The 16,880-nt window shown below is 35.3% G+C and overlaps 1 protein-coding gene across 8 annotated transcripts in view; it reads left to right on the top strand.

The window, feature by feature from the left end:
* LOC136990826 (L-fucose kinase-like) overlaps positions 1–16,880 on the top strand; it is a 58,413-nt gene that overhangs the window by 15,872 nt on the left and 25,661 nt on the right. For all 8 annotated transcript variants that reach the window (XM_067289263.1, XM_067289266.1, XM_067289262.1 and 5 more), the window contains 3 exons: positions 3,053–3,189; positions 5,768–5,919; positions 15,044–15,190. In XM_067289263.1, coding sequence (XP_067145364.1) covers positions 3,053–3,189; positions 5,768–5,919; positions 15,044–15,190 — 436 coding nt within the window. The remainder of the gene's footprint in view (positions 1–3,052; positions 3,190–5,767; positions 5,920–15,043; positions 15,191–16,880) is intronic.

The following is a 16,880-nucleotide window of genomic DNA, read 5'->3' as shown; positions in this document are numbered from 1 at the left end:
AACCCATAATGGGCCTACTGAAAGAGGCCCTCTTAGTGCCCACAGGGCGGAAAGAGTTATAAAAAAAAAAAAAACCCTCGAGTGGGTGTACAAACTTTTGCTTGTTTTTCGTAAATCGTCGTAAATTAATTTATATTTAGTAATTTAAATTATAAATAACTTATTTAAAGAGCGTAAGACGTTAGTTAGGAATTATTAACATTTATTATCGGCGATGTCGTCGTCGTTGGCAGCACGGTTCGCTCGATGTTTATATCACTTTAGCGATAGAACTGCGATAAGAATGGATTTTTGACAGAAATTTATATTATCATTTAAACTTCTTGTACCGAAGCGGCATATACGTGCGAACAGAGAAGAGTATCCAATAAAAAGTAAAAAACATTACAGATGGATACTAGTCCAATCTTCACTGCTTGCCATGTCCAATCACCAGGAACAACTATTTCCACAAAAGTAAAAAAACTAGAACAGTTGTTCTAGTGTTTTTACTTTTTTTTACTTTTTATTAAATTGTAATTCTGCCAGCCCTTTTTACAAAGAGAAGAGTATCGTTTGTTCGAACATCTGTACCTGTACATCTGCTTCCGCCATTATTTTTGAACTTGTGGAGGACCTCGTGGGAAGTCGAAGCGAATTAAGCTTCTTTGAGAAAGCGACTTGAGCCGAGCCGGTCGTTGGTAGTTAAACCGGTTCCTTTCGTATTTCGTACCTTAAGCTGGCTTAAAATGTACAGTGTGAATAGGGTATTACACGGTTTTAAGGATAAGAGTGGCTCGTCTGACTACAAAAAGTCATCGGGACGGAGAGGGGTCAAAATTTGCAAAACATTATTCGAAGGCTTTGGATATTTAGTAACTAATAGAAGTCTCCCGCAAAGACATTTACACCAGTCGCGTGGTCCTATTTGTACTTGGAAAATTTCCCCGAAGGAACCGAAAGATATTTCATTCTAAATTTGTAAAATTTAATGTACGGTACGTATTGTAGATTATTTATTGGACTTTGCCAATTTTTAACATATTTCACTTGGCCTCAAAATTAACTCGACACTTATTAATTATGTAATGAAGTCTCATCTAATCCGAATAAATCAGAAACCACGACAGATAAAACTGCCGTTTATTGAAAACTATGCTTTTTAAAATGGGAATCCTAATAGGCTATTAGAAAAATGGAATAGAGATTATATTATTCATGATTTTTTACATTAAATCTATTAAGATAGTGTATATGTTCTATTCCCAATGTTTTCGAAAAATATACCGTAGTAAACTTTGTAAGGAATTTTCAAACGAGCTAATTTTAAAAGTAAATTAAAAAATAACCTTATTAAAAAGAAAAAATCATTTAATGTTTTAAAATGTAAAGGAGTCGTGTGGACTAAATTGTACTGGCGATAATGTAAAAAAGATTTATACGGGAGAAAGAAAACGGATGTCGAACGACAAATTGAAAGAATACCAAGTGGCAGTTTGATTTCGACACGTGCACTTTCCACGGATCGAACGTTTCTATAAAATACTACGAGCAGTGCAATAAAATAACAACACCGACTTAAAATCGGGGTGGAGAGTTTTCGTCGACGGGGCAATAAAACAATTAACGACTAATCGACAGTAGCAGTAGTACGGTAGAGAGTCGATAATCCGAACGCCGGTAATCGGCACGATTTTCGGTCGGACTGTGTCGTGCCGAATCGAACGTTTTTGATACTAGATTTACTTCTAAAGTATAATTTTTACGTTTTTATATTCTTCAATATATTTATTTTGTTTGTACAAAATGAAGAAATGATTTTTAACGATACGATAGCCTCGATTATTATTATAAAAATTTTCGTTAGGCTTAAAATCGACGAAAATTCGACACGAAGCGACACGCGACGGAGAAAAATTTCAACATCGCGCAGGTTAATATATTTTTTCGTACATAATCCGTAATCGGAACCACCCCAGTCCCCAATTGATTCCGGTTAACGACTCTCTACTGTAGTTAGACAGTTAGACACCGACCATCTACCCCGTCTTAAAAATAACGCCTTCCTTTCAAATTTCGCGTAGAGCCTACGTTAATCGAGACGCGATAATTTACAGCGCGTTTCTTAAATTTAATATGTTTATTTTTGCGTTTTTGAATCAAATAACAATAAAATACACATAAAAATGCACCTTCGGAATTCCACGAGTATTTTACGTGGTTAGATAAAAGACGAAACGAAGACATCAAAAACGTGTAATCGTAGTTTTTGATGTAACGCTGACAGTCTCGGTTTTAGAATAAAAACTCGTTCGTTTTTTTAATGCTCCCTCCAGAGAGGGATGTATACGTATTTGTTTGTTTAGTTATGGCGAGGCAACGCCTGGGCGATCTGCCTAGAAGAGATGCCTTGCGGGAGGACTCTTTAAGGGAAACTGGCTGACGGCCGGATGGCCGAGCGGTAAAGGTGGCAGCCTACCGCTCTGGGGGACCCGGGATCGAATCCGAACGGGTCGAATAATCCCCAGGAATTTTTCGGGGGGTGGTCCGTTCGGATATGTCGGGCCCCGTCCCTCACCACCCGGTCGCACCATTGTGGGCCTGGCCGAACCCATAATGGGCCTACTAAAAGAGGCCCTCTTAGTGCCCACAGGGCGGAAAGAGTTAAAAAAAAAAAAAAAAAAAAAAAGGGAAACTGGCTTCTGTTCGGGCGTTACGGACGTGGAGAAAATCCGGAAAACTCCACCCTGCTAGCCCGTCCGAGCCAGGCGCGAACCCACGACCCAACTCCCGGTGTCCGGGGAAGGAACCGCCCGGCCACCGGTGGACGAGGGACGTATAGCCTCGCTTAAACCGGCATGCCAGTCATTCCGCGAAAATACGCTATTTTATGGAATTTATCTAGTTTACACGTATGATCTAAATCCCAAATCGAGCTTACGTAATATATTATTTTAGTAGTTGAGTGCTAAAGCTAAAGTGTAAAGGTTACGCGATGTATATTATTAGAATTTAGTTATTAAGCGATATTAATAAAATATGATTATTGTTATATTTGTAATTCATTTTTCAGAGAATTATATGCATCGATAGCTTTGAAAGAAATTAGTAAAATCCTTTCGAACAACGGCGATAGTCCGGTTCTTCCGTATTTTCGAACGGCGCACCTGGAGGGATGGGATAAAAGAGTCGTCGACGTTCTGGACGAAGGTAAATAATTTTTTAGTTTATAAAACTAAATAAATTAATATTCTAAATGATTTTCGAATGAAAGAAAACGAGAAGAAGGTATTCGTCGTTTAAGTATGGCGCGGTATATCGGAAAGGCTAAACAAAAAAGTTAAGAGAAATCGGTGATTTTTTCTGTCGAAGATTGTTTGAAAAAGCAAAAATACTTTTTGGTGCCGAAAGAGTAAAAAAGTAGCCAAACTTGGCACTCCCCAACACGCAAACTAGCTCGTTTTGGCGCGGGACCGCATCCGTTTAAACAGGTGGACGTCCTTAAACTTTAACCTGTATTTTCTGAGTGCGGTAGAATATTCCGCTAAAACCAACGCTTAAATTGCTCTACAATCGGAGGTCAAAGCTGCCTTTGCTTAACGAGAGAAGAAAATTTGTTCTACCCAAAATGACAGTACCACTTTGAAAAGTGTCGAAAAGTGAAAAAGCAACCGTTGTTGGAAATGGATTATTTCTCGGGGGTTGTGAAGGTAATTTACACGTCGATCTAACAAGAACCGAAAAATATTTATTTGCTTTATCGCCCGAAAATTAATGTTGTCGATTGGGCAATGGCAAAATTTTTTAACACCAGAATTTGCATTATCGATGTTCGTTTTAAGGCAAGTTGACTGTATATTTATTCGAAGATTTATACTTTAAAAGAATTGAATTTCACTCTTTAGATAAACTAATCCGAACTATTTGAATCAAATAATTAAATAAATTGCCGAAGCTTAGAAATTTGTTTTAGATATATGTATATAATACGACAAGCAATTTATTGTGACGTGGTCACGATGCCGGGCTGAAATTTTTAATCGTATTTTTAATTTATTTAATTTTAAAATATACGCTTTCAATTTTAGTAGTGTTCGGCCCCCGTAAATCGTACTTTTCCTGTTTAGAATAGTCGCGCCGGTCGTCTAAATTCCATTCTGGAGAAAATTTTTCGATCGAAATAAAGTGGAGCGGGAGGCCCCAATTATGTATATATACGAACTTCCAGTTTAAACTGGAAGTTCATATATAGTTAATCGCAGCTTCCTGCTCCTAAGCTTTCCACATCTAATATTGACTTTTATCTACGTAACTTTGTTCTCGAGAATTAAGGAAGGACCGACTGTTAGGTGTGCAGTTTGAAAATTGCAGCTCGATAATTTGTTCTAAAGATAGGCAATTAGACGTATCTTGTACTAATATTAAATTTTATTAATATATTATATTTTTATAATATAATATGATTAATAATTTATTTAATAACGATTAATTTGAACAGCTTTTTCTACGACTAAAGTCGACGATTTTAAACGAAGAAAAAGATATTTGACGAGCTCGTCGCGTTACCCGTAACCGCTTTCGAGTCGACTTTCGAACGGATAATCCGCGGGCCGTCTGCACGAAACTACGGCGAGTGTTATATTCTTAACGAGACTGCTTTAGGATTGGGATCTAAAAGACCGCTTTAGTTTTAGTAAAAGTCGTTAATAAAAGTTTTAAAAAATTTTACGATACACCGTCGGCAGTTTGAGATTCACAAAAATTGAGGGTTCGCATTTTAAGTTACGTAATTAAAAATATAATCAGATTTTTAAATTAGTAAAGAAATTTTGTGTAAATAAATAAAATAGAATAAAATTTCGTAAGTATTTTCTTTATTTAAATTTTTAGTAAAAATAAATATAATGCTGCTAATAAGCAAATTTTTAGTGCGCCACATTTTTGAATTATTTCATTTTGAGAAAAAATATTTATAAAAATAAAGTCTAATAAAAAAACTTATAGAGGAATTAAACATTGTTATATCTACAAAAACTTTTGAAATTTTCTATTTGTAGATTTTATTTTGTTTCTTTAATAATATTTGGTGTTGCCACCTCTCCAAAATTGCCGACCCGGACAATTTTAAAGTTGGGATGTTATACTTAGAAATAAAAAATTACGTTTTTTTTTTATTGCGAGTAGAATTTGTTTTGTGTCGGCCCATCTTTATTAAATTTAGAAGTTCGCTTTTTCTTTTTTGGGTTTTCGACTTCTTGAGTTGTCATATTAAATAATTAAAATAGAAATTATAAACCGAAACTGTCGCGTTTGCTTTACGATAGGTTTGTTCCGACACGAGTCCCCGACTGGTTTGAACGTAAAACTGCACGAGTGTGCGCAATGTCGTTTTACGGCCGAGAACCCGACGATGCGCGGGCCAATTTTAACCGGTTAGGGACTTGTGTTGGAACAAATCTAATATTTGCCAGAGATATTTTCGAGTTAGAATTTTAAAAGTACATTTTCTGTCACTCTTAGCCTAGGGATAAGTTTGAGTGGGGTGTGAAGTTAGGCTTTAACCGTTAAAATAAAATACTCGCAAATATTTTTATAAATGTATTTTGTTTTGCAATTTCGCAATTTATGTGAAAACCGGACGGATTAATAATCGGTCCGAATCGTGAATTTAAAAACCGGTTTGCCCCGGTGAAGACTGGGCCGGTGGCAACACTAATGGTATTGGTTGTTTTTATATTATTTGTTTGTTTAAAAACGAGTAAATTACTACTTGTCTAAAATTTTTCAGTGTGTCTGAAATCGGCATCCGAAACCGAAATACTCTCCAGAACTCTGTCCTGTATTGCCGATCTTCTTGGCGTGATGGCGGGGAAGTCGGGCGGAGTGAGAAGCGGTCCGGGGAATAACAGACTCTGGATTTCGGCATTTAATTTTTTACAGGTAAACGAAGTACGGGTGTCCCTCCCGCGACGCCGCGGTTACGTTCCGAAAAAGTGCCGCGTCGTGCGAATCCGTGCCGTACGAAACGAAGGACTAATGCGAAGCGTAGGGTTACGTTCCAGAAGTTGACGAAAGTATACTATTTTTTCTTTTTTTGTTACTAAGAGAAATACGTTTATTAAAGCAATCGATACTTCGTTTCCAACCAATAATTAATTAACAGTCACGATCAAAAGTGCCATATTACGTGTTAATATTTATAATTTTAGTTAAACCGGAGCAATTTCTTTTTACAAAGTATCGTCTTCGTCTCAAAAAAAATATGAAAATAATTTTTATTTTTATGAAAAATAGAAGAAAAGCAGAACACTAATTCTATGTCATGTAACTACTTCAAATAATTTAAGCAAATTAAGCCAGAAATCATAATCTTTTGAAGATGTGATGGTACAAGTAAGTTAATCTGTAGTGTTCTGCTTTTCTTCTATTTCTATCCATAAATATTTTTATCGTAAAAAATTTTTTATGGATGACGAAATAAAAATACGTTACGAATCGAAAATTACTCTAGTGGGTCGCGTTTGTTTGGTCAAATATTGAACGACTTTTTCCGGAATTTGAACACAAATTTTGGAAAAAGTCTGAATACGGAATCGTTTGAGTATTGAGAAACCACTGTATTTTGTTCGTCGTATTACAAATTATTGCTTACCTACAGTTTAAATAAAGTTAAATAACACGTATTTAAAAATACAATGATTAATCTCTAAACGCGGCGACGATGTTAAGGGCTAAAGTCCGAAAGTTGTGACAATGACGTCTGGTCTATAGGAAAGCTAGGACAAGTAAGAAACAAATTGCACTATCAGTTTTCATTAAAGTAAACCTGACAAAAGGCACTGTGAGATTAAGATTCTTGATTAAAAACCACAAAGAGTACTCAAACAAAGAAAACATTTTATTTTTTCTAATGCGATGATTTACAGATTCTTGAATTAGATGCCAGGCAGTCTCGACGGGGCCGGATTTACGTAAGGGCATTTGGGGCCTGTGCCCGGGGCCCCCACAAAACTAAAAAAATTATGTTTAAACATAATTTTTTTTCTATTACCGCGACAGCCTAGTGTGGCCTAATCGTGAGGGCAACGGGCAGAGAAAACCAAACCCGGGAAAAAAACCTATGAAACGTCGGAAAATTTTGGCAAAAAATTTCACGTAGGTATTTTTCGGTTAAATTAAAATAATTAGTTTTACACAATAAAACATATGTATGTTTACAATAATCTTATTTTTAAATGAAATTTACAACTTCCTAGTTCAAATCTAATTGAAAGTACAGTATTTTGTGTAAATTTTTTAAATCGTCAAATTTATCAACTCTTAAAGGGGGGACCCCCACCGAATTTGTGCCCAGGGCCCCTGGATTGATAAATCCGGCCCCGAGTCTCAATTCCACCACTCAACACTAGAGACACTTTTCTGTTATCTTTACGGTCCACAAATTCGTAACCGGATTACGAAACGTGACAAAGTATGTGTCTGATGGTGAAACGAACAACCTAATCTCGAAGTACACCACTTACAGCTAAAAATTGAACTAAAACTAATTTCTAAAGCTAAATCTACAACTAAGAGGAAAGATAGAAAATAGGACAGGTAACAAGAATAGGAGAATGGGTACCCAAAGTTTTCTGTGTCCAAAAAAAATGGGATGGTCGCAAGCACGTGTATCGATCCCGTTAATTCGACGTATCCGGGCCTCTCGCCTCGTTTCTTCTCAAAGTAAATCACTGCGTTCAAACTGTTACATTTTAACTGTCTCTGTTCAACTTATCGTTTCATAAATCATCAACACTTCCTTCTTCGGTCGTATACCTCTAGTCCAATCTGCACGGGGCTAAGGCATGCTGGAATAGCTAAATTCACATCTTCTTTCTCCGAGGTTCAAACCAAAAAGTGACCTCTCTCCCTCACAATTGCCCTCGGGCTATTGATCCCTATTGTTTCACTTTGACCATATAAGGAAAGATATTCCGAGTAAGAAAATTCTAGGAAAGACAAACAATAGAACAAAGAGGAGAAGATATGCAGGAGATATAGAAATAGAAGGAAAAATAAGAATATAAAAATACACATATGTAATTACAAAATTTATATGGCATACAGCCACAGCACAAAACAAATTATCTGGAAAATGAATGCCAATTATTTTACTTCAGAAAGAGTTAAATCATGGTCCAGGATTATGCAGATTAGTGGGATTTTAGTTTATGTGACCTTCACATAATTCATGGTGCTTTCCAAAGAGATCACAAAAAAGTAAAATGGTGTGGCCGTACGCCATATTTTGTATATTGTAGTATATATTATTCTTAGTATTTATTCCATTTTCTTCCTCTTCGTTAGTTCTTTTGTCTATTTTTTCCTAGAAACTTCTGTCTTCCCTAACCCTTCCCTGTTCAAATGGTGGTGACCTAATTAAAAGACAAAGAAAAGGTGGTAGCCTGAGGGCTAAGTGTAGGACAAGAGGTCACTTTTCGACTGGGACGTTGAAGAGATAGGACGTGTTGTGAAGACCTCCAGGTCGTTCTGGCATCGACTGGAGGACAAAGGAGACGATAAGCCTAAGCTAGCGTTCGAGATAAATCCGAAATATATCCCGATATAGGAACCTCGAGAAGCTTATTGAGAGGATCGGAGAGACGTCCACAATCAAAAACACAGAAAGTTAATAATCTAGCATTTGCCACCGTCATCCCAAGATCGTCGACACTTTGGGTACCCATTCTTTTCTATCATCATATATCCAACTATTCTATTGTCTATCTTTTCTTCTCTCTTTTTTTTTTATTTGCATAAGTAGTTTTAAGTATTTAGTCATAGTTCCTTATGTTTGTAATGTGGTGAATATTCCTTTGTCGCGAGGTTGCTTGACAATTCTACCCGAGTATCTGCAGGAATTATATGTAGAAAAGGTTAATAGCGAAAGAACGAGGAGTGTCGGAATTGTAAAAGAATTCTGTAAAGTGAATAAACACGGGTGACGAGAACATTTATGTGTTATATTCTCTTGTTGAATCACTCACCACGTGCATATCCTACAATGGAAAGTAAACAATTTTTTCTATGGGCATTGGTTTAAATTGGTTTAATGGTAGTCTTGCTAGATGAATAGGTTATCAATGAATTACAAGTAACACAGATATTCCAATATAGTTCTATTTTGTTAGATGGGTTGAGTTCAAAGTTGCACAGAAAGCTTTAGATATGCTTCCTAAATTAAAACTGCATATTAAAGATGCAAAAGCCGAATAATTTAACTTTACAAGCAATTACTCTATGCCTAAGTCAGTGCTGGAAAATAAAAGTGAAATGATAAAATATAAAGGATTTTTTGTCTGTAACCTCTGACATTGAGTCACTCTTGTTGAAGTTCCAAAAACAAATCATTGACACCATTTCCACTTTTATTATTTAGATTGGTCACCAGGGCCGGATTATCGAATAGACAAATGAGACAAATGTCTAGGGCCCAGTTTGTAGAAGGGCCCGGTCAAACTGTCTATTTTGAAAAGATTTGTAAATAAGATAGTTTACTTTTCTGTTGGATAACTGTATATAATAAACAAATAAACAAAAATATATTGCTTTTTATATGGATATTGTGAATTGTAAAATCTAAAGAAAATGAGTTCTTATGTTTATTCTTATTGAGAGTAATTCTTCCGATAATTTAGAATTTTTTTTTATAGCGATAAGAATAATATTTTTTATTAATAAAAATTTAAGATTTGTTTTAGTTTTTCACATTATTTAATTTCGTTTTATTTATTGTTAAATATATATATTGTGCTCTATTTCTTGTGGGAGACGGAGGGGGCCCAGTAAGAAGAAAATGTCTAGGGCCCCAAAGTGTGTTAATCTGGCCCTGTTGGTCACTATAAATCAGTAAAACTTCTTACACATTTAGGTAGTAAACTTAACTTTGGTTCGGTTTAACATTCGAGATAGAGATAATTAACTTTAAATGTTTAGTTAGATTATAATTATAATGTAATCTTTAAGTTAAATAATAGCAAAGGTAATACTACTAATTAATTTATATTAATATATTCATAATAATGTAAGGACGGATAATCAGTGGCTAAGTGGCTATCAGTCTTATTAGTTTTCTTATATAGGCTCTACATATCAGTCTGTAGTTATTTATAAGTAATTTAATTATTAGTGTTAGTGAAGTAGTGAGTAAGTAATTAGTAGTAGTCTAGTAGTTAGTTATTATTATCACAATCATGAATCGCATACATTCATATCATAATATATCTAAGATACTGATAATCATTAATTAAATTAACTATTTAACTAACTAGGTAGCCTTGGTTTCTCATTAATTTTCACAATAAAATTGTCTGTCGTAGCTCACTAACCCCTTATAGAATAAAAGTTAAAAACTCATACTTAATAGAATTAGAGTAGAAGTTATAAAATATTAGTCTTGTCTTGAATAAAGTATTTTAAAGGATTAAATAAAATTAAATCAATCACTTCTGTTATTTTTTTGACATTTCTGGAAGTAGGATTTCAAGAAACAAATGGTACTGATGGTGTTGTCTCTAAACCTACTTCTTAATGAATTGCATATATATCCCGCTGCGGAGAAGGCCCTTTCTGCCTCTATGCTAGTTGGTTTCTTTCTTTCTTTCTTGTTTATATGGAGACCCTAGCCTGCCAGAAAGGTTTCAGTGTCATCAAATAATCATAAATTATTCCGTCACATGATTCATTGACGTCACAACCGACCATAAATTAGAATTATGCACCGTGACTAGGAGAGGAGTTACTTATTTCATTTAGCACAAAGACACTTTATTTAGCAAGAGCGGAAAGTCAACTAGCAATTAGATCGGCAGAGGTAAAAGGGTGGGCGGTGCGGTATAGAGAGGGGGTGTAGCACGTCCCGCACTGAACGGCAATGTCACTTTCGCCACCAAGCGATAGCGCACGTAGCAAAGCGGAAACTTCGACAACGTAGACTTTTGTGCCATTATTTAGAAAGTTAATTGAGTATTTGCGGATCCAGCAGGCCGAAGAATGTGCTGGATCCAGCTGGATTGCTGGATGAAGGATCCAGCAATTGCAATCCCTATTCATCACATGTCAAAAATGCAATAAAAGTCATTTAAGTCAGAAGATAGACGTGATGTACTGTATTGCAGTTTATTGAACAAGTAGTTGTCAATCTGTTCACTTTCATAAAGAATATTTTTACTATTATGTTTCTAGACTCAGATGGGATATTTTTTCTTCCTTTCTCCCTCTAAACGTCCGTCTACAGAAAACTGACGGCAACACCAATATACATACCAAAGGGATCCTGCGACCCGTTCTCGTATAAAGCGGCCGCTTTCAAAACCTTAGTAAGAAGAGCAACCTCTTACTCCTCCACTAAGAAAGCGCTAGACAAAGAACTGGCATATCTTAAAAAGGTCGCAACGGACCACGGATACCCTTCCCTAATACAGCGTATAACCAGGCAACATCACCAAGGAAACGCATCCGCTGGACAAGCAAACGGTAGCGCTAACAAAAAAGATTTAGCAAGGCTTCCTATCACATACAACCCATACGTTTATAAAGTATATGGAGAAATAGCCAAAAAACAGCAGATGCAGATAGCATATCGAAGAGGCCCCACAATAGCCGAAATCCTAAAAAATTGCAAAGACCCTCCGGATCCCAACAGAATGTACGGAGTGTACTCTATCCCCCTAAGGGACAACAGATGGCAAAGGGAGCTTGTTTACATCGGTTCCACTAAGCGCTCGTTAAAGACCAGATTAAAAGAACACCAAGCTGACCTACAACACCGGAAACTCAACACGGCGCTAAGTATATACGCATCCGATCAAGATATCAACGCAGAACTAGATAAGGCTAAAATCATCGTAACGACGCCCCACCCGGAACATATAAAATGGTTAGAAGCGGTCGCTATATATAAAACAAGCTGTAATAATATCTGCATCAACCAAAAAAGAAGAGATCGACATTTCGTCGGCCTGGCAAATCCTTTTAGACACGCATAGACGATAACCAACACCCGGACACTACAGCGCATGTCAGCCATGATGGAATTAGACGAAGCGGTTCGATTTGAAACATTCTATTCTATCTTTCAAATTCTTCCGTCTTCACCTGAAGAAGAACTGTTTTAAGTTCGAAAACGTTAGTGAGAAGCTCGTAAGACGATTTTCACAAGATTTACACTGGTAACAGGTTCGTTTTGAAGTTATACTGATATATATTGACTAATAAAAAGTTTTGTTATTACATGATGAAATTATTGGTGAGATTTGTAAGTTTAGGTTGTGGATTCAGATTTCATCCGGATACCAAGGCAACAGATATTTGTGTATTATCTGTTTTAATGAGTAATGTTGTCAAGCTCCTGCCAATTGCCAGGTTACAATACATCATTATAAATGAAAGTCATAAAAAGAAATACATTTTTGTATACAACAGGAAACATTAAAAAAAGAAGGAAATTAAATCTTCTCCCATAAGCTGGAATTTTTATAAATTATATATAAAAAAAAAAACACCTTTTTGTACATTTCCAACACTTATAGTTCTAATGAACATTTTTGGCTTGATTTATAGGCCTTCTTCAGGTTAGAAGTTGTTCCATTTTGAAACACAGCATAACTCCTAATTGGAACAGCTTCTAACCCGAAGGAGGTTGTTACGGAGCTGGCACCGCCAGAGGGCGTGCAGGAACAGATGTCCATGATTCGTGTGTAAGAGCGGAGATCGCATGGGCCAAGAAAATCCGAAATAAAATACTTAAAGTAAGTGTGCCTATGCTTCTGTGTCTCTCAAGATTTTAAGTACTTCATAAATAATTTATAAACATAAACAAACCACTTAAAACATGGTGGCAATGGATAATTAAGCCAGTGAAGGAAACGAGGCTTAACGAACATGCGCTGGGTCTGTAAATCAAGCCAAAAATATTTGTTAGAACTATAAAAAAGTGCTGGAAACATATGATAAGTCATGTTTTTTATTTAAAAGAAAGAAATAAATAAAGGCACAAGACAATAATAATATAATTTAATAATACATCATAGGTTGTTATTGACGACACACTGTCTTGTCTAAAAAATCGCACTGCTGTCAATGGCTGGACACCTTAGAGGTATGAAGGAGTACATGTCAGGAATTGCAAGTTGGCACAGAGTATTTGGTGCCCAAGTCACGTGCACATAAAAATAACCAGACTTGTAGTTAGTCAGGGGACCGAGAACCGAGTCAAAATAAAATACAAAATGGCAACGCTGTTTCTACAAACAGGTGCTAGTGAGAGATTTGTGCATGCATTGCTCATTGGAAATTTTGAAATGGAATTTTGAAATGGAATGTTGCAAAATGGAATTTTGACAAACATGTGACACACGTTACGCATGTATTGTCTTGCTCTCGTCGTTTTGCCATCCTGCGAAACGACAAGAGCAACATCGGGACAATTTGGGTACAGATATCTTCCCACTTACCGTAGCCAAGAACTGGCCCACGACGTGACCCGTCGTAACCACGGTGGCAACGAAGCCCGTCATAATCTACGCCAGGACCCCGAGTACCGGTGTCGGCTTTTCCTCGTCGGTTAGTGTGTATTTTTCTCTTTCCGTAGAAAAAGGTGCGCAGTCGAGCCCCGAGTCTCCGAGACATAGTCTCGTCCCGAAAATGGCAAGGCCATTTTACTCATTTTTATCTATAAGCAAAAGAATTAATTTAATATTAGTTTAAATACATTAAGCCACATTACTATAGAATACAGTAATAAGTATGCTATGCAAATAATTAACAGATTTTTAATATTATTAATGGCTGTCAGAGGGCATCTGCAATAAGAAAAAATTAAAATATTTTATTTATGTGAATGAGTTTTAATGAAAATGGCCAAAAATTGTATGAGATATATCCTTTATAAAATTCTGCTGGACTTGCCAAATGTATGAAAATATTCCAATCTTTAAATACTAATACATACTATACATATAAAAATAGATATAAAATATATTTCAGTAAGAAAATGTGTTTTTATTATATTATTTATTTTAAATTTTTGTTTAATGACATTAAACTAGAATTCAATGACATAATCATAGAATTTGTAATTGTAATTGTGGCATTTATTTTAATTATGTTTTATCTTTTCATTACAAAACTTTGTTGTAGGTAATTTTGGTTTTATACTTTAACGCTGCTCTTGATGTGTAGATTTTAAAAAGAAATCTTTCAAGAAGTATTTGTGCCAGTGCCCCGTATACTCTGATCCAGCATTGATCGTTTTTGATAAGTTTCACAGTTAATAAAAATATTATTAATTTAGGGATTTGTAAGATTCATTGATAGAAAGAAGGGATCAGCTTATAGAAAAAGGTGGAAACATTTTTGGTAAGAAAACTGCAAAATCTATACATAAAAAGGTTTTATTTCCATTCGGCCATTATTACTCTCAGCCAAATTTGGAGATTCTCTCGGATACAAGAGAGTCTCATTTCACTTGTCAGTGTCATTTGAGATAACGAATCAAACAAATATTAGAATGGAAGAATCGGTTTGGATTTACAAGAGAGCTTTTAAATGTATAATAATGAATTTTGGACTCTTGTGCAAACCACTTCCAGCTTTAAAGGTGATTCTGTGCAAAAGAATGTTTTGCTAATTGAATTTGGACTGTAGAAACATTAATGTTTCTATAATCCTTTAAACATAAGAAACACAGAAAATTTAGTTTCTGCATGGGAATGGGTTGCACAGAAAATAAGTTAATTTTCTAAAATTAACTTCTTAAAATTTTTGAAAGTATTAAAAAATTTAGTTGAATATTTGATGATACACAAAAAAAACCCACTTGAATTATGTTGTAGTAGCAACTGTTGTTTGTTGGTTTAAATTAATGTATTCCATCTAAAAATTTCTCTAGAAGACAAACTGCATTTCTTTAATGGAGTTTCAGTAAAAAAGCAATTTCTGTTACTATTTTTATCTTGAGAATCTAATTACTAATATATTTTCTTTTGAATAATAAATTAAATTTTTTAATATCTATATTTTAAAGGAGGGAAAGATCGAAGCCGGTTTGCAAGCTCTGAAAGACATCCGCGACCGATGGTTGGACCATCCTCATCGCATCATTAGAGCCGCTCGTCACTACGAATCTGCGCTACAGATATTAATACGTAAAGCCGTAACCACGGCCAATCAGGTAGAACATTTTTGAGTGAGAAATACTTTGAACGCAATATTTACGATTTATTCTGTACAAATTTATAAGTTTTAAAATTGTAAGCTAAATTTTATAATTAATTATAGGAAATTTGAGATAGAAAAATTTAATTATAGATCTCTTCTATCAAACAATACTATTATATTAATAAATTTTAACTAAGTTAATTTTTACTTCAATTTTCAAATAATAATACTAATTAGAGTTTCTCATTTCCAAGTCTTTTGCTTGTCCCGGGATTTCCAGAAAAAAGTCATCCGTTTGCTGGGATATAATTAGTTATTTTTAAGATATAAAATAAATCTTAAAATTGAACGATATAATTATTTTTCATTTCTAAGTAACTTAATACGTCCTGCCACCTCCAAAATAATATTAGTAATGCCAGTAGTGTGCCGTCATTGGAAGTGATGGAAGCGCCGATTTCACCTTCCAATGACCTTCCCTTGTATTTTATAAAATATAAATTTTCATATTTTAACGTACAGCATTAATTAAAATTAATTTTTTATTATAACTGCATTATGTATCTTTTACAAATTTCTATACTACGTGTGAAAAAAACGATAAGATTGCTATTGTATATTCGAATAATTCGATGGCGGAAGGAATGTCGAAACCGGGTCAGTTTCCAATCAGCCAGATTATATAGGCATTGGCACGTGCGGTTTACGGAGCACCAACCTCACCCGGTTTAGCTGGTAGAAGCGACACACGCATAAAGCGTCTAATTTTATATCCCGGACCGGTTCTGAGCTGTTAGCCGCCTGCCTGTCAACTTCCAAGCAGCCACATTATAGGCATTGGCGCATCTGCTTTACAGAGCACCAACGTCACGGTTTAGCTGGTAGAAGCAACACACGCGTAAAGCGTCCAATTTTATATCCCAGACCAGTTGTGGGCTGTTAGCCGCCTGCCTGCTAGATATTCGGCCGCCCTCATCCGATTATGTGAATCACGAGGAGACTAGATCAACGGCGGGAAACCCCCGGCCCGCAGGCTAGCTGCGGCTGGCGAAAAGTTTCTATCCGGCCCGCGAGATCTTTAATAGATTATTAAATTGGAAAAATAACTAATTAATAGTTATTTTTCCAATTCTTTGTAATTTTCGAAAACGATAAGAGAAATAAATGTAGTAATTAACTTTTTATTTATTTATTTCGTATTTGCAGACTAAAAAAATTACGAGTCACAAGAAGGCGTCAATTAACTACTACGGCCCGCGGAAATAACGTAAAATTTATTCTGGCCCACGTTATGAAAAAGGTTGCCCACCCTAGACTAGATTTATAACTCAACCCAACCGATAGGAATTTACTGGCATGTTTTTATGATAGTTCTGTATAGTTGACAGAAGTTTTAAAAAAATCCATTAAAATATTTAATATATTTATTCCGCATTTATTCCGCTCTCCCATCTTATATTACTTACGGATTTCGATGTTAAAGCGGTGATATTACGATTTAGTATGTCCCATCTGTAAGGGGATGCAGAAAAAACATGTACAATTCTAGTACAGTGTTAAAAAATTAACTGTTACTTTGGCAGCATCGTTTACAACCAAATTTAATGAACGAGACATACAATGGTACAAAAAAAGCTCTAGAATTTATTTTCCTTAAATTTACGATTTATATATCCGTTGTCATAAAAATTTGTCTTTCCAAT

Source organism: Centruroides vittatus, unplaced genomic scaffold (genome assembly GCF_030686945.1).
Source record: "Centruroides vittatus isolate TY-2023 unplaced genomic scaffold, ASM3068694v2 contig_1343, whole genome shotgun sequence".
Classification (NCBI taxonomy): Eukaryota; Metazoa; Arthropoda; class Arachnida; order Scorpiones; family Buthidae; genus Centruroides; species Centruroides vittatus.
The sequence above is the reverse complement of the archived record's forward strand: the minus strand, read 5'-3'. Positions and strand labels throughout refer to the sequence as shown.